Source organism: Haematobia irritans, chromosome 2, assembly GCF_050003625.1.
Source record: "Haematobia irritans isolate KBUSLIRL chromosome 2, ASM5000362v1, whole genome shotgun sequence".
In the NCBI taxonomy this organism is placed as follows: domain Eukaryota; kingdom Metazoa; phylum Arthropoda; class Insecta; order Diptera; family Muscidae; genus Haematobia; species Haematobia irritans.
The window spans coordinates 90,435,728-90,459,269 of record NC_134398.1 but is presented as its reverse complement, the minus strand read 5'-3'; the positions used below and the strand labels follow the sequence as shown (position 1 = coordinate 90,459,269).

The window sequence follows — 23,542 nt, the reverse complement described above, 5'->3', positions numbered from 1 at the left end:
TTGTCGGATTGCTAGGATTCATAGGTTGTTCATGTTACGATTTTACTCGGGTAATTTTTTTTTTTGGTGGATACTATGTGGGATGCTTGGCAAGGTTGACTTGGCTTTTAATAATTTCATTTGAGTCAGGTCAGGATTGCGGGTGTATTTGTGGTATGAACGGTACGTTGTCCAGGCTATCCGACTTTATTTTGCCATATGTTCCTTCCAGATCCGTGCAAATCCCGGGCTACAACTTTTTTAGGAATGATCGCCTAGGAATGAGAGGAGGGGGTGTCGGGCTATATGTTTCCAAGAACCTACATGCCAAGGTTGTTTCAACTTTATCCGAGCCGAATTCTTGTGAGGCGCTGTTCTTGAAAATAGTGTCCAGCGGATATGAGTTACTTGTTGGTGTGGTGTATTTGCCCAGTGGTAATTTAGATGCCCTGGAGAATTACATTTCAGAATTTATTATACGGTTTCCTGATGTAATTATTTTAGGTGATTTTAACTGTGATATCTTAGATCGTAGAAAGTATTCCTGTCTTAAATTGATGTTAACCCGCTGCAATCTCTCTGTGCTGCATAATAACGTCCCAACGCACTATGATCTCACAAGAAATGTGCTTACAATGATTGACTATACTCTTGTCAGTAATACTTCATCTATCACCCGCAGCAGTCAATTTCACTTCCCTGCTTTGAATTCACGACAAGCATTCATCCTTCTGTAAAATAGGATCCCGACCTATTGTGATAATCTTACTTATGTTTTTAGGGATTATGATTCTATTTCACTGGATGATTTGTCTCTCGCTGCATTGAATACTGACTTTTCTGCTATTTATTTTACTAATGATACTGACACACAACTCTCAATCCTGAGTAATATTTTATATGCATTGTTTAATTACTATGTCCCTTTGAGGTCAAGAGTAATTAGAAATGACAAGCCTATATGGTATGATAACAGAGACATACGTCGAGCTATTATTAATAGGGATCTCTCTCACCGGGATTTTATTGAGAATCGATCCGACGAAAGTAGATCTCGTTTCAAGATGTATAGAGCTATTGCCCGTCGAACCATTCGACGAGTTAAACGTTCGTATGGTTTTCGAATGTTTCAAAACTGCAGGAGTTACAAGGAATTGTGGTCTAGAGTTCGTTCTACGGGAGTTCTCGATTCTAATTTCTGTGATAGCGATAACTGTGATATTGATCTAGATAATCTTAATAATTATTTTACTACTCCTCATTATGTACCTGTTAATAGCTTAGGAAATTTTACATACGAGGATGATCGCAATAACTGTCTTAGTTTTAGAAATATAGATATGGTAAAATTAGAAAGTGCAATATATAGAATTAAGTCCAACGCAGTTGGTTCTGTCGAAATACCTATTAGATTTGTTAAATTGATTTTTCCATTTGTATCACAGCATATTTTGCACTTGTTTAATACTATTATATTGACTAATAAATTTCCTATGGCTTGGAAACTGGCTAGAGTGGCGCCGATGAGGAAAAAGGGTGCTAGTGGTAATGACTGTTCTGATTTTCGTCCCATTTCTATCCTTCCAGCTTTATCAAAGATCTTTGAAATAATAATAATGGACCAACTTATTGAACATCTTGATCGTTACTCATTAATTTATGACTGTCAGTCGGGCTTCAGGAGACATCATAGTACCACATCTCTTATGATTAAGCTAACGGATGACATTAGGCGGGCACTTGATAGAGGTGACCCATGTATTCTCGCGGCTCTTGATTTGAGTAAAGCTTTCGATTCAGTCGACCATATTATACTACATTCGAAGCTCTACCACGAATTTAAATTTTCTTCTAAAGCTTGTAGACTTTTATTGTCTTTCCTGTCTGGTCGCTCTCAATATATTCGATGTGATGGTCGTGTGTCTGGTGTTAATGCAATTTCTGCCGGTGTTCCTCAGGGTACCATTTTAGGTCCTGTGTTGTTCATGTTGTATGTCAATGATGTCCGGCTCTGTGTTCAACATGTAGATATGGGAATTTATACAGGCGATTTTCAGCTGTTGAGTACGTGTACTAGTGGAGGATTACCACGCTGCATTTCACATTTGGACGACGATATTGGGAGGATATGCGACTGGGCCCCTCGCAACCACCTCGACATTAATATTCCGAAAACTAAATGTATAGTGTTTAACTACTCACGTCGCCAAAATACTCCTCAAAGTATAACTGTGCAGAATCATATAGTCTCTTCGAAAGATGTCATAACTTCTCTTGGTTATCAAATTGACTCCAATTTGGTTTTTGCGCAGCATATTGCCCACATCTGCTCCAAACTAAATCTCATCCAAAAAAAGTTGTACAGCATAAATGTGATCTTGCCTACGCAAATAATGTACATGTTGGCTCACTCGTTACTAATGCCTCATATATTGTACGGAGCTGAGGTATATACTGGCACCAATAGGTCAAATATTCGCAGGCTTGAATCTTCATTTCACAGTATTTTAAGGTATGTCTATGGTCGTAACTGCCGACGTAATTATGTGTATTTCACGCATCAGTTCCTTGGCTGTACTTTTGAGCACTTCCTAAGCATAAGATGCCTTAGTTTTTTCTTTAGCATTATAAAACATGGTGAAACCGCTTACCTCCAATGTTTTAATTTTCTAAACTCTACTCGTAATACTCAAATTCTAATAGAGACTTTCTCACACCTTGTTTTTGAAATATCGTTCATAATTCGTTTATCCAGATTATGGAATGCAATTCCATCCGATTATAAGAACTTTTCCGTAAGTCTAAGCGCTTTTAAAAGTAAACTAATTCAGTATTTTAATTATAACAATTAACTTTGTTTTTGTATCATCACTGATGTGGTGTTGCGTTTTTTTGGTGTTTAGGTAAAGAAATGTGCGTGTAGTTTTTCAGCTATTGAGAATATTGTATTCACATTAGTTTTATGTATTACTATGATTTTTTTCCTTTGCATTTGTAATTTCTTTAGCTTGTTGTACTTTTTTTCAAATCTATCAATGTATGGTCCAAGAGGGCTTAATTGATTAAATAAATGTTTTAATTGAATTGAATTTTTGCATGGTCATTAGAGACCATATACTAACACCATGTACCAAATTTCAGCCGGATCGGATGAAATTTGCTTCTCTTAGAGGCTCCGCAAGCTAAATCGGGGGATCGGTTTATATGGGGGCTATATATAATTATGGACCGATTTAAACCAATTTTTGCATGGTTTTTAGAGACCATATACTACCACGATGTACCAAATTTCAACCGGATCGGATGAAATTTGCTTCTCTTAGAGGCTCCGCAAGCCAAATCGGGGGATCGGTTTATATGGTGGCTATATGTAATTATGGACCAATGTGGACCAATTTTTGCATGGTTGTTAGAGACCATATACTAACACCATGTACCAAATTTCAGCCGGATCGGATGAAATTTGCTTCTCTTTGAGCAATAGCAAGCCAAATATGGGGGTACGTTTATATGAGGGCTATACGTAAAAGTGGACCGATATGGCCCATTTGCAATACCATACCATACTTTATGGGGTCTTAGAGCAATATTTCGATGTGTTAAAAACGGAATGACAAAGATAATATACCCCCATCCTATGGTGGAGGGTATAAAAATGAAATAAAATTTTAAGGAAGTCACTATATGTATATCTCTTTGTCGAAAACTAAATTTATGGATTCTAGGTTCTTGAAAACATTATAGAGCTGACCCATGAAAAAACGTTGGACAATTAACTGGAACTGCTTCAAATAGTTTATAATAATTGGTAAGTCAATATGAAAAATTAAATCAACATTTTAGAGAAATCACTAAATTTAAATCTCTTTTCAGAAAACTAAAATATTTGGATGCTACATTCTTGCAAACATTATGAAGCTGGCCGCTGAAAAATGAATGGCTTATCGACAAGAAAAAGTGTCCAGAAAGATTTCAAAGTGAAACCAATTAAATTGCTATAAACTGGATATTATACCATATCATTAACTTCTGGATGAAAATGTGCATCACATCGTCAGTTTAATTTACATCCTTTTATCAGCTTAAGGGAATTAAGTTCGAGTTTAAGGTGGGTATTAAGTTCGAGTTTAGCCGCTAAAATCGTAATTTTTTTCACGATTACTTTTCTTTAATAATCCATTTTAAGGAATATAAACTTTGTGAAAATTTGGTTTGGGATATTCCCCATCAAGTTATAATGAAATCTGCGACAAATATGTATAATTTTATGACGTTTTTTACTCATTTAGTTTTCACTTTAGTGAAAATTAGCGGCTAAACTCGAACTTAATACTCACCTTTAAAATGGATTTTATTTGAATTCCTTCTGCTGGAAATCTATTCTAACGTGCGGTCCAGTACGTTCCTAATTTTAAATTGCCCGCATATTAATTAATTTTAATGCAGTTTTATGACACCAACAGGAAGGAAATCGAATTATCGATGCAAAAGTGTTTACAAATAATGTTTAATATATTTAAAGTTTTGTTGTATTGTTCTTATTTGTTGATATGTTTAATAAGATATTTATTTTTCAATTAGTATTGTAGTGTATTAGCAACACTGGTTGAGTAAACATGTGATTCTAAAGAGCCCTTTAATTTAAACAAAAATAAAAATATATACGTGTTAAATCCAAGCAAAAAACAGTTGTAAGACATAAAGGCCGACACACAATGAACACGCAACTTAATTTTTCACTTATTTCTTTGATTTGGAAAAAGTTGAAACGTTCATAATTATATGGGTGTGAGTACAATAAATATAAGCTTGGCCCGGAAGCGTAAAAATAAATTTTAACTTTTTCGGCTTCTATAGGCTGCTTTGCTTTTGACGTTAAAAACATTTGTTGCTTCCAGGTTTGTATATGGAAATATAAGTTTGTTTATGTTTATGAAGCGACAATAGGTCTGTTCGCGTACTTTTCCAGTAAAAAATATCCAGTAAAAACTAGCAAGAGAATAAGAGTGTATTTTACACTCTTTGCTTAAAATTGCTGAAAAGTACACGAACGGTATCCAGTAACTATTTGCACATTGAAAATTTCAGCTGCTAAAACATTGAAAACAAAAAACGAATCCTGTATATTTAACTTCCAATCGTAGTTGCCGAACATGTGCATTGTATTGGTACTTTGTTTGTTATCATAAACCAGCTGGCAAACTATGCTATGGTTTGCAAGATTTTACTGGGGGAAAAATCTCTAGCAAAAACTTGCAATTTCTCTATCTCATAACTGTCAAATGTAGTCTCTCTCCGGCTCTCTTTTGTTGGCGTTTTGGTGTAAACGAACGACTTCCAGTAAAAATTTGTAATAAATATCAAAAATTATCGGGTTCTCGAACGGAGCTAATTATGCTTTTCAATGTGTGTTGGAAAAAATGAAGCCGCTTTAAAGCAAAGAAAAAAGCTAAAGCATACGCCTGCTTTTTTGGTTGTATTTCGGCCTTAAGGTGAGTACTATGTTCGGGTTTTTCACCAAAACACTAAATTAAAAGTACAAAAATATTTATGAAGACTATTATATTTTTATCAAGTCTTATCAAATAATAGATGGAAAAGATCCAATTAATTGATTGATAATCATTTTATATTTCTAAATTAATTAATTAAGAAAAGTAACCGTGAAAAAGCTGGTTTTCAGCTTGAAAACTGTACATAGTTCTCAGCTTTAAGTGATAACTTTACAAACGAAAAATAAAGTTATCATGTCAAATATATTGTTTTTTTAGTGAAGAAATCAAATTTTATATCGGCAAATCGCAATGGCAGATTGCGCAACATGCAAACTGCCTATGCGAGGCGCAGCCGGGATTGAGTGTGCTGGAACATACAAAAAGGTGTATCATATAAAGGCCGGTACTATGTTCATACTTGCGGAAAAAATTTATAGAAACCATTATTTCGCACATAAGGTTGAATTACACACCATGCGTCAATCCGTGCGTTGATGGAAGGGTTGATTTTTTTCTGTTTGCGGCAGACTATTCGAGCTTTCGATTTCAAAGAGAAATTTCAACTCTTCAATCATCGGACGCATTTAACGCGTTGAACGCATGGTATGTAATTCTACCTATAGAAAGCGGTGTTTATTTAGGTAACTTGGAGCGCTATTTTACAGGGAGCTATATTGAGTTAAGTTGGTGGTTGCTGCTTGCTATTACAAAATTAACATTTTATTTTCCTTGGGCAATTGATCTGCTACTCCTTTGATTCTTTGTATAGTTTCGGAACAAAAATATAATCCGTGTTTGTGTTATAAACCCACACAAATAGTTTTAATAAATAAATTATTTCTTAATTCACATTGCAAATGGCGCCACGCTATAAGCGAAAAACTCGAAAAAAAAAAACAAAGTACCACAAATGGAAAAATTTCGCTAGTTTTTCGCATTTTTTAATTTTGTATGGAGTTTCAACGCGAAAACCGAACAGAGTACCGGCCTTAACATTGGAATGCTGTGATATAGACGAATACGCATGGAAAAATCTAGGAACAAAAAATTTCTTCGTTTCATGTGCGATGAATGCCTAAATTACATTAAAAATGGTGATCGAGCCCTATGTGAAATAAAGAAAAGTGTCGAGATAAACAAACAACATCTCAAAGAGTACAAAGAGGATTTCCATCAATCTCTGGTACAAAGTGGAAATGAAATAAAACAATTATTAGATGCAATTAAAAGACGTTACGAAGAAAGATTTATGAAAATGGAAGAAACACAACAAGTATGTGAAAAAACTATCAGTGAAATTTCAAATTTGTATGGAAACATTGATCGAGTTGATATGTGTAAAGAAATTGATGAGAGCAACAAGAGAATGTGTGGTGAAATCAAGAGAATCGTGATTGACATAAATGTCAAATCTAAATCATATGCTGAAACAGTAGCAGAAAAAAAGAGTGATGCCAGATGTCAACAAAAAATACCACTTATAGTAAAATCGAAAGAAAAACAAAATGTGAAAGTAACAAAGGAAGAACTCAATAAAAAAGTAAATCCAACAGAATTAAAAATTGCAAATTTTGAAAGTAGAAAAAATGGCTCGGTTGTAATAGAAAGTGAAACCCCTGAGTAAAGAGAGAAAATAAAAGAAGTGATTGAAATTAACTTGAGTGATAGCTATGAAATAGTAGTGCCAAAAAAACCACAAATGTCTGTTTTTGTAACTGACATGGTATTCAAACACAACGAAGATGAACTTTATAACAAAATAAAGAAACAAAATCCAACAATTGAAACTGGAGAATTTAAAATTCTAAAAGTATTTGAATCAAAGAGAGGAAATAAAAAAAATAAACAATGTTAAAATGCAAGTGGATGATAAAACATACAATAAACTAATGAATATGGGGAAATTAAATATTGGATGGGAAAGGTGTCGTGTTTTTGATGGAACGAAAGTGCTTCGATGCTTTAATTGTAAAGGATTTGGTCATAAAGCAAATGAATGTAAAAACTCAGTTGTGTCCCAATAAACACAGGATGAGCGTTTTTCAAATGTAACAACTTTTCAGTTTGAGTGTAAATATAATTTTCGACATAAATTCAACTTGACTTGAAATAGCTCATCTTCAATACGTCTTAAAATTGTTTACGAATTACTTCCAATATGCCAAAATGTCGACGAAATCTTTGAAGAGGTGCTGAAGATAATATGAGAAAATTTTGACAAAACACTACCCTAACATGCAACGAAAAAACCATATGGTTTTCAATACTTATTTGTGCAACGAAGTTCGTGGTCAATTGCAAGAAATAAAAAAAATTGAACATTTTAGACAAATAACCAAATAGTTTATAAAAATAGGTAAGTGAAAATAAAAAATGAAATAAAACCTTAAGGAAGTCACTAAATGTATATCTCTTTGCAGAAAACTAAAATTATGGATTCTACGTTCTTGAAAACATTAAAAAGCTGACGGATGAAAAAATTGTGGACAATTAACTGGAACTACTTGAAATTGTATATAATAATTGGTACGTCAATATGAAAAATTAAATCAACACTTTAGAGAAGTCACTAAATTTAAATCTCTTTGCAAAAAACTAAAATCTTTGGATGCTACATTCTTGCAAACATTAAGGAGTTGACCAATGAAAAATGAGTGGCTGATCGACAAGAAACATTGCAAGAGCAACCAATTAAAATTGTTAAAAACAACAAATTGTTAAAATCAACAACTTCTGGATGAAAATGTGCATCACATCGTCAGTTTAATTTATATGCTATTATCAGTTTAAAATGGATATTTTGTGAATTCCTTCCGCTGGAAATCAATTCTAACACGCGGTCCAGTACAATCCTAATTTCAAATTGCCCGCATATAAATACATTTTAATGCTGTTTTATGACACCAACAGGAAGGAAATCGAATTATCAATTATCAATCAAATAATGTGTTTTGTTGTTTGTTTTTTTTTTTTTCTTATTTGTTGATATGTTTAATAAGATTATTATTTATCAATTGGTATTGTAGTGTATTATGTAGTGTAGTGTATTATTATATCGTTACGTTTTTATATTGAGGCGTATTTAATGACCCGATAATTAAAACACAGTTCTTTTCAAATAACAATTTATTTGCTTAACTGATAAGATTCACTTATTTGCTCTACTATGTATACTAAATATATGAATTTTAGCTTACGACTGACTTCACAGCTCCCTTTGTCAGCTCTTTTATATTACTGTATAATAGAGGTGTGCATGTGACACGAAATTGTCGTGACTCACGAAAATGTTCGTGCGTGAGCGTGAGTCACGAAAATAATATCTTCGTGAGTGTGCGTGAGTAACGAATTTCGGAAAAACACGCTCACGAAAATAATCCCGCTGACGAACATAAAATGCTTACGATTTGAATTCATTTATAATTTTAGTGACATCCTAGGTGGTAAGATTTTTATTACGCAAACGATTTTAACCATACTTGTGTTTTCAGTCAGGTTCTAAAGGTAAATCACTCATAAAATTATTCGTGAGTCACGAGGTTTTTCGTGAGTCACGACATTTAAACGATTATCGTGCGTGAGTGTGCGTGAGTACAAATTTTCTTCTCGTAAGCGTGCGTGTGCGTGAGTCCTACCAAAAAATATCGTGCGTGAGTGTGCGTGAATAAGATTTCTCCGTCGTGAGTGTGCGTGAGCTTTCTACTGTCTGGCAGATGTCGCACAGGCATAAATAATTATGGTCATATTACTACAACTATAACAATAAGCAATGAAGATAACAAAACAAAAGGGGTTACTTTAGAATGAACGGTTGGGAAACTAAGAACACAAAAGATGTTTAGAAACGTACTAGACAAAAAAAGAAATGATTTGACAAGTGATGACGTAATTTGACTATTATAATTTGAAATTTTAAATTAACGGAAACTAATTTGAATAATCTAAAATCTAGAAATATCGAATTCGTAACACTGCCTCCCGCTTAAGCCTGTTCGTCCCGAATAGGCACAGAACCCGTCCCGTAAGGGCTTAAACGTTGCAGGTGAACAACTTTCATCTTTGGCCTTGGGCCGTCGTCCTTTTGAATGCGGTATACAACATCATTGATCTTCTTGATGATTTTGTAGGGGCCTTCCCATTATGTTTGCAACTTGGGACACAATCCTTTCTTTCGTTGTGGTTTAAAAAGCAGTCCTTCTTGGAACCCCTCAGTATTTGCAGCACGATCATATCTCGCCTTCATCCTGTTGCTGACCATTGTTATTTTGTTACACACTGATTCGTGAACTTCGCCAAACGTGTTTGGTATGTTGTTACTGTTTTCTTCTATGGCGAGCTCATTAGGTTTAGCGCCGAATATCACATCTACAGGAAACTTCAATTCCGTTCCGAATAGAACCTTGGCCAGTGTTCGTGACGTAGAATCATGTATGGCTGATCTATAAGACGGCAAAAACTTTGGTATATGATCGTCCCAGTCTCGTTGGCCGTTATCCACAACCTTTCGAAGGTGTTCTTCCAGAGTGCGATTAAACCTTTCTACTATGCCATCAGACTGTGGATGCAATGGCGTAGTCCTTGTTTTCTTGATACCAAGGGAGTCACACATCTCTTGGAATATGGCCGATTCAAAATTTCTTCCTTGGTCTGAGTGTATCTCGGACGGCACACCGTAGCGACATATCCAGTTCTTGTCGACTACGTCTACAATCGTCTTCGTCTCTTGGTTTGGAATGGCATAAACATCTGGCCACTTGCTGAAGTAATCCATGACCACAAGGACATATCGGTCTCCAGAATCACTTACTGGAAAAGGCCCTGCAACGTCCATTGCTATACTCTTGCATAAGACCTCTACTTTTTCGTCTTGGCCCTTTCGCCTTATGCACTTCTCGCAATTTGCCACCCATTCAGCAATTGAATTCTGGCATCCAACCCAGTAGAATCGTTGCTTCACTTTCTCGGCTGTTTTGGTTATTCCCAAGTGACCTCCACTAGGTCCATTGTGGAATTCCGTCAAAACATTTCCTATTTTAGAATCCGGTACTATGATTAAATTTCGGCTGCATTTACCATCTTTGCTTTCCCATTTACGTTGCAGGATTTCATTGACCAGACATAGATTGTCCCATTGAGCCCAGAATGATTTCATAAGTGGGCTTTCGGTTGCAATCTCTTACAGTCTTGATTTTGTCTTCATCGGTGGATATGCCCTCTGCTGTCACATGATGACACAGGTACTTAACTTCCCGCTGGAAAAGGGAACACTTCTTTGCGTTAAGTCGTAGACCAGTGGCCGACAGTTGCTGGATAACATCCTTCAAGTTCTTAAGGTGCTCGTTAAATGTTTTGCCCATAACTATGATATCGTCTAGGTATATCAAGCAGGATATGCAAACCTTTAGCACCCGCTCCATCAATCGCTCCAACGTACATTGAACTGCCATAGACCGCCATTAAAGCTGTCTTTTCTTCGTCTTTCTCGGTGCCAATAGCCACTCTGCAAGTCATGTGTGGAAAACCATGTTGTTCCAGCTAGTGTGTCCAACGTGTCATCAATGCGTGGAAGTGGATAACTGTCTTTCTCGGTGACATCATTTAACTTTCTGTAGTCCACGGGTGCTTCCATTATTCTTTTTGACTAGTACAACTGGTGATCACCAAGGACTTGATGATGACTCGATTACACAACTTTCCGCCATTTCCTTAACGAGCTTTTGAACCTCATCTCGTTTTGCTAGAGGAACACTTCGAGGTGCCTGTTTTATGGGTCTTTCTTCTTCAAACGAATTTCTAAAACTATGTCTACTACGTTTAAATTTTGTATAACTGCCACAGTCGTTTTTGACAAAGTAGAATTTTAAATATTACAACTAGAATAGAAAAAAACATATAACAGCACCCGTATCCAACGTCAATGTACGCTTGTCGCCGTTAATAAACCCCGCGACAGTTAAATTGTTATTTTGCTGTTGTACTATTGCTATGGAGATTGTGGGCCATCATATGTGGGAGCCAGCTCTTGCCCCGCTGAGCTGATTCACTGGACTGTGGGTTCATCCACACATGGCTATTGTTTGATGTGGATGGCGATTTCGATCTTGATCGCTTACGACGTGCATTACATGCGCGAGCAACATGTCCAGGCTTATCACAGTTATAGCACTTCATTCTTGATTTTGTTGTCTCCTGTTTCATTTCTTGCATTGCCTGCTTAACGGCTTCTTTCACTGAATCAATCACGGAATTTGATTCGTTATTCTCGGTCTCCACCTTACGTACTTTGTGAACATAAGGACGTGGTAGTACTCTCGCTGTCTTTTGTGCAAGGGCAAATGTTACAATTTCAACAAATGTAGCTTTTTGTGACGCATATGTATGTAGCACATTTTATGTCTGGGTCTCGAATGCCTGGACTCTACCTCTTAATTCCAGTCTAAAGATGTCTTGCTTATGTTCTCCACCGTACTTGCATTGTAGTGCCGCTATTACTTCATTATAATTATTTCTAGAAGTAACGGGAATGCTTTGTATCACATCGGCTGCATTACCCTTCAATGCCAACAGAAGTTCAATTACTTTGTCATCATCATTCCACAAATTTCTACAAGCAACCATTTCGAATTGGAATTTGAATACATCAAATGAAGTTGAACCATCGAAAACAGGAGGTTTGGTTTTGGAGCCCTCGATAACGCGCACTGGACCACCATTGATTCTTATCTAATTCCACAATTTGACTCTCTATTTGGTCCACACGCATCTCCATACCTTCTCATGGAGAATTCTAGAATTTTCGTCCAATTTTCTAGAGTTTGCTTCCATTTTTACGGCATTTTCTTCCAGCAATTTTCTAGAATTTTCTTCCATTTTTAAAGCGTTTTCCAGCAGCTTTCTAGAATTCTCTTCCATTTTTAGAGAATTTTGTTCTATCATTTTTAAAGAATTTTCTTCCATTTTACGAGAATTTTTTCCATCATTTTGCTCAACACATTGAGCATTGATGTGTAATCCACAACATTCGAAGCCACAGATGGAGTTTCTATACTGCTGGTATTAACGAGTATTGATTCATCAATGTCCTCCTTATAATCAAACTCATGCGTTTCGATATCCATTTTGCGCCGTTCGAACTCTTCCAGTAGGCACTTTTGCAGCTGAGCTTTGTTTCCTGTAGTCGGTTGCTCCAGTTTGACTCGTATCGAAAATTGTTTGACATCAGAATGTAATAATAATCCTATTGAAAAATGTGTAAACTGTGTGTTCATGAATAGAAAACGTAGTAAGCTAGATGAAAACCACTCCACCTTTACAAAAAATGCCCAGTGTACCAAAATAAACTGAAAGTAATCATGAAAAAATCTGGAATCAATGCATACCAATCAAAGCCAATATCAATTATCCAAATAAATATTCAGGGACTTATGAACAATTTCAATCAAGTTGAAGTTGTAGCAGAGAAACATGATCACGATTTTATAATGCTTTCTGAGACCCATTTAACAATTGACGTCAATGATAGTGAAGTAGAAATAGCCGCATATAATCACATATGTCTTTATTCAAATTCAAAGAGAACTGATGCAGTGTCATTATTCTACAGAAAAGATTGGGAAGTTAATAGAAAAAGTAAGAGATTTTAGTTATTGGATTATGGCATGTGAAGCAAAAAGGAAAGGATAGAAGTTGAGTATCGTTGCAGTTTACTGATCACCAAGATGTTCGGAATCGGAGTTCATTGAACTATTTGCACAAACGATTGAAGAGATATGTGATATAAACAAAGAAATAATAATCATGGGCGATTTTAATATAGACTGGTCTACAAATAATTTTTACAAAAGAAAAATAGAAAAAATTATAAATAACAATGGAATGAAACAAATAGTTGAAGAGTATACCAGAATAATAGGCAATTCAAAAACTTTTATAGATTATTTTGTGTCGGACATATTAAAAATTAAGGTGGAAATTTATAAAAACAATAAAATATCGGATCATGAAGTTATCAAGATTATAATTAATGAAGGAGAAACTGTGAAAAAAATTTGCCAAAGAAACAGAAATTTTTAAATATGACTAAGAGTATTCAATGAAGAACTTGCAAAATATGTTTGGAATCGAGATGATCTAAATTTTAATGAAGAAATAGAATATTTAGTGTTGCTGGCCGCAATTTAGTCCGGAGGTTTTGCCAATTTAAGAGTTTGAAAGCACAAACAAATTTTAGGTATGAATGTGATTACAAACAAATGGAATGTGTTTATTTTTATAAAATGTAAAATAACGGTAAATAAAATACATATAAAACTAATACAAAATACTCACCGCAGTTTTCCACCTTCCTCTTTTGATTCCAAATGAGAATGATTCGATAACAAACAAGAGGATCAAAGGAGAAACAAAACTACGGATAACCAAACGTCAAAAAATATGATCAATCACAATAGGCGACACAAATATTCAAACATAATTATTCAAACGTAAAGAAAAAATATATTTTTAGGACGAAATAGTTAGTCGTTTTGAAACACCCCCACCCTCGTGGAAGGGTGTGAAGTTAAAGTTGTTTTCTAATGTTGTTTTAGCGAAGACACAAACCACTTTACCTATTTTGGAAATTTTAATTTTTGTTGCTAATTTAAGACTTTTTGGCAAGAAATTAAATATATTTTGCTTTATTACACATATCTTAAACGCAAATACGTGTATTCTTAACATAATTTTGAGCAAAAAATTATTTTGAGTAATATAGATGTCATTCAAAAAATATGGAAAAAGGGATTTTTTATTCAGTAGACTTTTTTAGTCATTTGCAAGGGGAGTTAAAAAAATGGGTATAGCACATAACCCCGAGCTGGGAGAATCCTCTCCTCCAAACCCCAGAGGCGTAGGTCATCTAGTTAATGAGATAAAGGAGGGACAATTATTTAAAGAAAAATAATATCCACATGGCCAGGCAACAACAATGCCTAGTGGTGAGTTCACAAAATTGATAAGCGATGACAACACTACACCATTTTCCGCCAAGGAATTAAAATAGATTTTAGTTTGGCGACACGTTGCTAGCCTTCGCGGTTTTTGGGCTTCCCATAAGAAATACACGTAAATAAGTGTTCGCCTATCGCTATGGTTATATTTACATACTACGGCTGTTCTAGAACGCGTTACGATACACCAGCAACTAACAACATCGAAGCGAAGCGTTTCTCATTTCGTACAGCCCCTTTAGCTGACGTCAAATCTAAACGTCTGACTGGGTAAGTACGCGCATTGTTATTCTTTATCCCATTTGCTAATTATCTTTTTTCTTTTCAGGATATTGCTGCCTGGGATACCTTCCGGCAGTTTCTTTTATAATTGGTTAAGCTACACTTGTTGTTTAGTCAATGCATGGTTTTAAGCTGAAATCAAAAACATCAACAACAAAACGAATTCCCTACTAATCTATTTTTCTCTTTATTTCTTTCAGGATTTCTGACGGGCCTCAAATAGAATGGAAACATCATTGCATCAGCCAGAAGATGTGAACTGTTGAAACCATTGCTAGCTGATGCTATGTTGTTTCTATTATTTTACGCTCGCCGAGAAATTGAGGAGACCTGGGGTGGGAGATGGTATCCCTCCACGGTCAACACCCCTCTCTCCGCAACGGTGGACTTGGTAATAGGGGTGGGATATGGTATTCCCTCACCGGCAAGACCCCTTTCCCCAACATGGCATAGAACGAGGGAAGTGGTCAAAAAGGACTTGTTCCTTCAAATGTTTTGCCCCCCCCGACGTGGGATAAACTATAATAAATAAAAAACCTTTTTTTTTAAGAAAAAGATGGTTCAAGAGGCCACCATAGGGTAAAAACTGCCTCAACTAAGCGTTGGACTACCTGTGCCGCAATAGCCTTAAATTATATCGGTGGACTTGTGACAAAACATACATTGTTGTTCAAAACATTTGCAAATACATTCCCTGTTGAAAATAAACCGTAATTATAATGAAAATAAAATATTAAAACCAAAAAAAAAAAAAACGGAACAAACGTAAAGATTTTGATTTTGCCTGTTCAAAACAGTTGCAACTTATACTAAGTGTCACATACATTTAAAAATAACTAAAGTTTTTGTAATTTTTAACGATAAATGTTAATAGTTGATGCTATAGCAATGCCGTTTCATTACTTCTGCGACTTTTTGCCATTGATTAGGATTAAATGATAAAGAAAAATACCCCCAGACCCTAATATTGGTCCCACCACGATTGACTTTTTTCAATTCTTGGATTAAGGCTTTCCTTGCAGCCTTCGTACTAAATTTAATCCATGCTAGTTAAGCTTTGAGTTGTAGCAAAATATTAAACATTTCTACAGCAGATTTTTGGAAGAAGGAGTGACGAAGTAAATTTTGTGAAAATGAAGCAAAATACTTCGATTGAAGTAGTAGCGGCAGCACTGCTCCTGATGCCATTTGAGGTATTCAAGGCGAGCTAACCTAGTTTTCTTTGAAATAAATGATTTTTGACATTTTAGTATAATCGCACTCCGACTTCTAATGCTCTACCCCTTATCGTTATGGTTGATGTACCCAGTAGAATTTAATTTTTGAATTCTTTACATATTTGATTACATGTTTAGTTGTTTGATTACAAAAAATTTTGAAAACGTGAAAATTCATTTCAATAAACGTTGAATTACACACCATGCGTCAATCCGTGCGTTGATGGAAGGGTTGATTTTTTCTGTTTGCGGCAGACTATTCGAGCTTTTGATTTCAAAGAGAAATTTCAACTCTTCAATCATCGGACGCATTTAACGCATGGTATGTAATTCTACCTTTAAGGTAGAATTACATACCATGCGTTCAATGCGATATTATTGTGTTGTTTTCGCTTAAAATTGACTATGATAACTTAATATTATTCATAAAATTAATTTTAAGTGTAAAAAATTAACCGTTTTTCTACCTGTTCTTGGTACGTTTTTTCAATTTGGATAATCTCCAAAACATTATACGTTGCGTTATGTTACCGCTACGCTACATTTTTAGATGCATAAGCAGGCCTTTAGGGTTTCTTCTACCCCTGCGTACAATTTTGGTGCATCCACAGTTTATAGCTCTAGATGCAGTTGGGTTTTGTACAATGTACTCTTCCGAAATTCATGTTTGTCATACCCCCACATTAAAACCATCGATATTTAGCTTTTTATTGTTGGTTATGCTTATTGCCGGTAATTTTATCGAATTATTCAAAAAATATGTATTAAAGCCATAAAACTGAAATGATCACATTTGTTTGGGTTGCTGGTAACATTTTAAAATTGCGCATTCTGTACAGCCAATTAAACACCTACACCGGGGCTACATTGATAGCTTCCACTGGAAAACTTATGTTTTCCAATCATTGTGAGGAATCTTCATGGCTTTGTTTGACATTCATTGCTACTTTGTATGCAGGAAATAGAGACAATTGTTAAACATATTACCGCGATGTATGTTGAAGCTGCAGAAACAAAACACAAAAACTGAGCATATCTAGGACAAAAAAATAGTGCGCGTACAAATGCATCAACTTACACTGGCAACTCAAAACAGCGATTATTAGGAATATTAAACAATTTTTTTTGTCCAGTTACTCGAAATGAGGATTATTTGCCCCATCAATGATTTTAAGCGCTTTGAAAATACATTAATGTCCCCCTTTTTATCACGTTAACTAGATGACCTACGCCTCTGAGGTTTGGAGGAGAGGACTCTCACAGCTCGAGGCTAATGTGCTATACCCACTTTTGCCTTTTAACTCTGAAGAAATGCCCGAAAATCGACCCACAAAATTGACCTAAATATAACTGACCCCCCTCAGACTTAACACACAGCTACGCTCATGGGATCTCCAGAATAGTCTTCTACGCCCTTAAATCTAATAGATAGAATTATTTTTTTTAAAGTGTGCCCATCAATGATTTTTAGCTCTTAGAAAATACATTAATGTCCCCCCTCCTAGCTCGGGGCTAATGTGCTATACCCACTTATTTTTAACTCTCCTTGCAAATGACCGAAAAAGTCTACTGAATGAAAAATCCCGTTTTCCATATTTTTTTGAATGACATCTATATTACTCAAAATAACTTTTTGCTCAAAATTATGTTAGGGAGCCACCGTGGTGCAATGGTTAGCATGCCCGCCTTGCATACACAAGGTCGTGGGTTCGATTCCTGCTTCGACCGAACACCAAAAAGTTTTTCAGCGGTGGATTATTCCACCTCAGTAATGCTGGTGACATTTCTGAGGGTTTCAAAGCTTCTCTAAGTGGTTTCACTGCAATGTGGAACGCCGTTCGGACTCGGCTATAAAAAGGAGGTCCCTTGTCATTGAGCTTAACATGGAATCGGGCAGCACTCAGTGATAAGAGAGAAGTTCACCAATGTGGTATCACAATGGACTGAATAGTCTAAGTGAGCCTAATACATCAGGCTGCCACCTAACCTAACCTAACCTAAAATTATGTTAAGAATACACGTATTTGCGTTTAAGATATGTGTAATGAAGCAAACTATATTTAATTTCTTGCCAAAATGTCTTAAATTCGCAACAAAAATTAAAATTTCCAAATTTGTAAAATGGTTTGTGTCTTTGCTAAAATAACTTTAGAAAACAACTTTAACTTCACACCCTTCCCCCGTGGAGCGATCAGCTTCACCAGAATCCAAGTCCAGAACGGCTAACTTCGACACGGCACGCTGCAGGCCTCAAGTTGCAGTCTAGACATCAGCTCGTCGTACCACACCATCAGTGCCAGCATGAACGCAAGTGACCAAACCTCTGCGCCATTGACTTTGTGGAAGATTAGGATCACATAGGAAAACCACATCACCAACTTTTATAGGAGTAGTCCTTTCACACCATTTTACTCTTTTTGTCAACGTAGGCAAATACTTAACGACCCACCTCTTCTAAAATCTGTCTCGTAGACTTCTAGCAATTCGCCATTGCTTTTTCAGGGAGAAAAGTATGTCATCCGGTTTATTTACAGATGGAGTTGGTGCAACATTACCACGACCGATTAAGAATGGTTAGGAGTTAGTGGCACTTCTTCGTGTGGACTAATTGGCAAATGTGTCAACGGCCTAGAGTTGACAATATTCTCAGCTTCAATCAGGAGAGACTGTAATACGTGTTCTTTTGGGGCCAAAGATGTCTGATACAAAACTTTTTTAACACACTGTACCATTCTTTCCCATATGCCACCTTCGGATGGATTTCCAGGGCAGTTGAATATCCATTCAACACCTTTCGATGACAGCTCACACTGGACTCGATTAGCATCAAAAACTTCGTTGAATCGTTTAGCTTCTTCGTTAGCACCATTAAAGATCTTTCTGTATCAGAACGGATCCTTGTAGGAACACCTCTTCGATTCATAAAATTTCTCATTGCAATTATACATGAGTCAGTAGATAAGTCGTGCGCTATTTCCAAGCTCACAGGGTGAGGCAGGTAAATAGTGCCACCCATCTTTTTTCTGTTTTTCTAACATTTGCCACATTTATAGGGCCAAAATAATCCAGGCTTGTATATTTAAAGGGATCCACATTGGGTTCCAAACGATCAAGTGGAAGTTGTCCCATGAGTGGAGCTACAGGCTTAGCATTTTTAATTATACAGATCATACAATTTGAAATTATTTTTCGAAGCAGTGTTATGTGCTGTTTGATCCACTGTTCAACATGGCCGTCCGACTAGCTACGCGGTCTCCTTGGGCGAAGTCCTCAACCCGCCAATATAGAACACACAGCACATACATCGAATGATGTAACATAACCTGGGGAAAACATGATATAGAGGTCTTGATGTCCTGACCCCTCGCTCGTCCGCCCAACCTGGGCCGAAAAATGTCCTCATTAGCTTTATTGGACCCCCGCTTACCACAGACTGAACTCACACACTTACCTCATTCCTCCGCCCCCCTTTACTAGACCAATTACCAACACATATTAAATCGATTCACAAATTACAACATACTAGAATTTATTATTTGTTTAAAGATAATTATACTAAAACAACGCTAATTTTCTTTTCGTTTCTTATCCTATTCTCAAAATTTATAATCTTGCAACACCAATGAATTAAAAGACAAAAAAACGAGTGAAGAACAATATCCCTTTTGAAGAATTAAATTTGCAGCTCAATATTTCGGATCCACATAATGATTCCTAAGACCCTTGCTCACAGCGCTAATCCACGCGCAAATAATTTACTCTATCCACTTATTAAAAGAGCTCTCTTAACAGATCCGCACTACACTTCTTATCTTTAGTAGTGACAACCAAAGCTGAACAGGGACTATGAAATCTAATTGATTTCCTAAGCTTTTATTCTAATGAAACCGGCGATATTATTCCTCTTACAAATGACCAGTCAATTAAACCCTAACTTTACTTATACACTAATTAATATATTCCTATCCTTAATATTAACGTTTTTTCTTTTTTCATTTTTTTTGTTTAATAATTTTCACTTATATTTTCTTTATTGTTCTGCTTACTAATTATCCTTTTTCATTTGCTTTCAAGTTATATTGGATCGTCGAACGAGATTCACAACGTATTAACGGACACACACAACAAATTGGTAATATACTTTCTTTACCTGTCATACGGCGGCCAACAACTCAATTATATGGGAATTCTTTCAATTGCCACCAATCGAAACCAACGGCCAAACATCAATTTACGTTGCCAAGAATGATCTGATTGCGTAGTGTCCGTCCACAAATCAGGCAATTATTCATATAGAGTTTTTTTTTTGCGGATACCAGAAATTTGACATCAATCCGCCAATAAAAGATACCACTGGCCCTTTGCATACCAACAAAGGCCAGTGTGAATGCCACAGATGAAGCAGTGATTTCTATTTAACAAAGAACATACATCCACAAATCAATTCATTACTCTTCGGCATTCACTAAGTAACAATTACTCACTTTTTATGTTTTTACCACAAATAAACACTCTCACAAAGTATATATATTTGCCAATTGCTACTGTATTTCTTTTTTTTTATTCAATTTAATTTGACTCTGTTCACTATGTCGCTATCTCGTTCAACAATGGCTAACGCATCCCTTACCATTGGTATTTATACCCCATTTATAAGACGCCAAGTTTCCACGATCCCCCATTTTCCTCATTTTCTTTCGGCCATATTTTCATTTTTCCACAAGAATACAAATGTCTGTCCTAATCATCTTTTTACCACAGGGTTGATATCGTCAATCGTGAATTACCCATACTAATTCAAATTAACGGACAACACCTTCTCTCTGGGTTTTTGTTCAATATACACGCAATAACTATGAAATTATTTACTATAAGACCAGCACTATTGCTCTGAAAATGCTTGTTTTATACTGATTGTACAGGGAAAAATTAAACTCTCAACTTGTCTAGTGTGAACGCCATATAACTATACCTTTCCATATATATAAACCCATTCCTATCTACATTGGAGATTTCCTGGGAAATATATATGTAAATCAGTAACCTACTAACGTTTACTTTACTATTATCATCAGGACTCGCTTTCTCCACCATTTTCTCGGCTTGAATCTTAAGTCACCTGTCCAAGTTTGAAAACATGACGAATTCAAACCTTTTTCACATGTGCCTCAAAAATAAGTTCTTAATAGTATGTTTACTATTAAAATACCAACAATTATATATTTTAATGAAACACAGTATTCACTTTATTTAATATATTGTTTATTAATAATATTTTGTTGAAACATTTATTTTTCATTGAGCACATGTTTTTACAACTCGGAATGTTCTCGTTGTCTAATTGATTGATTGCTCGATGCAATTCCATTCATTACTCAAAACCAACTACTTCATTGATAATTTTGGCACAATTCGACACATACAACTCCCAAAGCCAACAACAACAAAACATAAAGGCACATTGTGTAGAGATATTACTCTTTCGTACTTAAGTCTCCATACGTTGTTGTTCGTATGGGAGTAAGTTAAATTATCAATGACTTCGACAGTGATCATGCTTGTACGTGGTTTAATTACGTAGACCAAAAAGCATTGACATACAAACATATGATATATATGATTAACATACTCATATACAAGAATTGAGACAATAAACAACAACAACAAAGAAAATGTATGGACAAGCGATGATGGTATCAGGAATGAAGTGTCGAATTGTACAATGCACTAATAATAGGGTAATTACTGGTACATAACTCCCCCATTCTTTGATTGAAACTCCGACGAAAACATGTTAAATTATATTTTTTCAGAATTCAATTTGAATAACGAGAAAAAGTTTTTAGTAACATAATTAACAATGATTTGATAAAGAATTAAATACAATTTTATAATTGGTCACTCCGTTGATATTTTTTTTTCAAATGGTAGTGAACATAAATACATTTAAATTTCTACAAAATACTGTTTGTTTACACAATAGGAGAAAGAATATAATTTTTATACCCTCCATCATAGGATGGGTGTATATTAACTTTGTCATTCCGTTTGTAACACATCGAAATATTGCTCTAAGACCCCATAAAGTATATATATTCTAGGTCGTGGTGAAATTCTGAGTCGATCTAAGCATGTCCGTCCGTCCGTCCGTCTGTTGAAATCACGCTAACTTCCGAACGAAACAAGCTATCGACTTGAAACTTGGCACAAGTAGTTGTTATCGATGTAGGTCGGATTGTGTTGAAAATGGGACATATCGGTCCACTTTTACGTATAGCCCCCATATAAAGGGACCCTCAGATTTGGCTTGTGGAGCCTCTAACAGAAGCATATTTCATCCGACCCGGCTGAAATTTGGTATATGGTGTTGGTATATGGTCTCTAACAATCATGCAAAAATTGGTCCACATCGGTCCATAATTATATATAGCCCCCATATAAACCGATCCCCAGATTTGGCTTGCGGAGCCTAAAAGGGAGGTAAATTTCATCCGATCCGGCTGAAATTTGGTACATGGTGTTGGTATATGGTCTCTAACAACCATGCAAAAATTGGTCCACATCGGTCCATAATTATATATAGCCCCCATATAAACCGATCCCCAAATTTGGCTTGCGGAGCCTCAAAGAGGAGAAAATTTCATCCGATCCGGCTGAAATTTGGTACATGATGTTGGTATATGGTCTCTAACAACCATGCAAAAATTGGTCCATATCGGTCCTTAATTATATATAGCCCCCATATAAACCGATCCCCAGATTTGGCTTGTGGAGCCTCTAAGAGAAGCATATTTCATCCGATCCGGCTGAAATTTGGTACATGGTGTCGGTATATGGTCTCTAACAATCATGCAAAAATTGGTCCACATCGGTCCATAATTATATATAGCCCCCATATAAACCGATCCCCAGATTTGGCTTGCGGAGCCTAAAAGGGAGGTAAATTTCATCCGATCCGGCTGAAATTTGGTACATGATGTTGGTATATGGTCTCTAACAACCATGCAAAAATTGGTCCACATCGGTCCATAATTATATATAGACCCCATATAAACCGATCTCCAGATTTGGCTTGCGAAGCCTCAAAAAGAAGCAAATTGCATCCGATCCGGCTGAAATTTGGTACATGGTATTGGTATATGGTCTCTAACAACCGTGCAAAAATTGGTCCACATCGGTCCATAATTATATATAGCGCCCATATAAACCGATCCTCAGATTTGGGTTGCGGAGCCTCAAAGAGAAGCAAATTTCATCCGATCCGCCTGAAATTTGGTACATGATATTGGTATATGGTCTCTAACAACCATGCAAAAATTGGTCCACATCGGTTCATAATTATATATAGCCCCCATATAAACCGATCCCCAGATTTGGTTTGCGAAGTCTCCAAGAGAAGCAAATTTCATCCAATCCGGTTGTAATTTGGAACATGGTGTTAGTATATGATCTTTAACAACCGTGCCAGAATTGGTCCATATCGGTCCATAATTATATATAGCCCCCATATAAAACGTTCTCCAGATTTGACCTCCGGAGCCTCTTGGAGGAGCAAAATTCATCCGATCCGATTCAAATT

General features: G+C 35.9%; 1 protein-coding gene and 1 long non-coding RNA gene across 2 annotated transcripts; one reads left to right on the top strand and one right to left on the bottom strand.

Moving 5' to 3' along the window:
• The first annotated feature begins 260 nt into the window (after positions 1 to 260).
• LOC142224764 (uncharacterized) lies at positions 261 to 9,581 on the top strand. The gene is made up of 6 exons (XM_075294551.1): positions 261 to 712; positions 761 to 1,322; positions 1,425 to 1,524; positions 1,567 to 2,491; positions 6,489 to 6,987; positions 9,480 to 9,581. Exons 1-6 carry the CDS (start codon positions 261 to 263, stop codon positions 9,579 to 9,581), a joined length of 2,640 nt encoding a protein of 879 aa, XP_075150666.1.
• Positions 9,582 to 19,463: 9,882 nt separating this feature from the next.
• Positions 19,464 to 20,644, bottom strand: LOC142223227 (uncharacterized). Its single transcript, XR_012718636.1, has 2 exons — positions 20,448 to 20,644; positions 19,464 to 20,374 (listed from the first exon to the last, which is right to left on the bottom strand). It is a non-coding gene; the product is annotated as an uncharacterized LOC142223227 (long non-coding RNA).
• Between the last annotated feature and the right edge of the window lie 2,898 nt (positions 20,645 to 23,542).

Bases quoted from the DNA above. Each gene is read 5' to 3' on its own strand.
- LOC142224764 (XM_075294551.1), top strand. From the start codon at position 261: ATGAGAGGAGGGGGTGTCGGGCTATATGTTTCCAAGAACCTACATGCC. The intron at 1,525-1,566 runs GTAATGACTGTT...CTATCCTTCCAG, and splicing joins GAGGAAAAAGGGTGCTAGTG to CTTTATCAAAGATCTTTGAA. The intron at 6,988-9,479 runs GTAACAAAGGAA...CGTCCCGAATAG, and splicing joins AAGAAAAACAAAATGTGAAA to GCACAGAACCCGTCCCGTAA.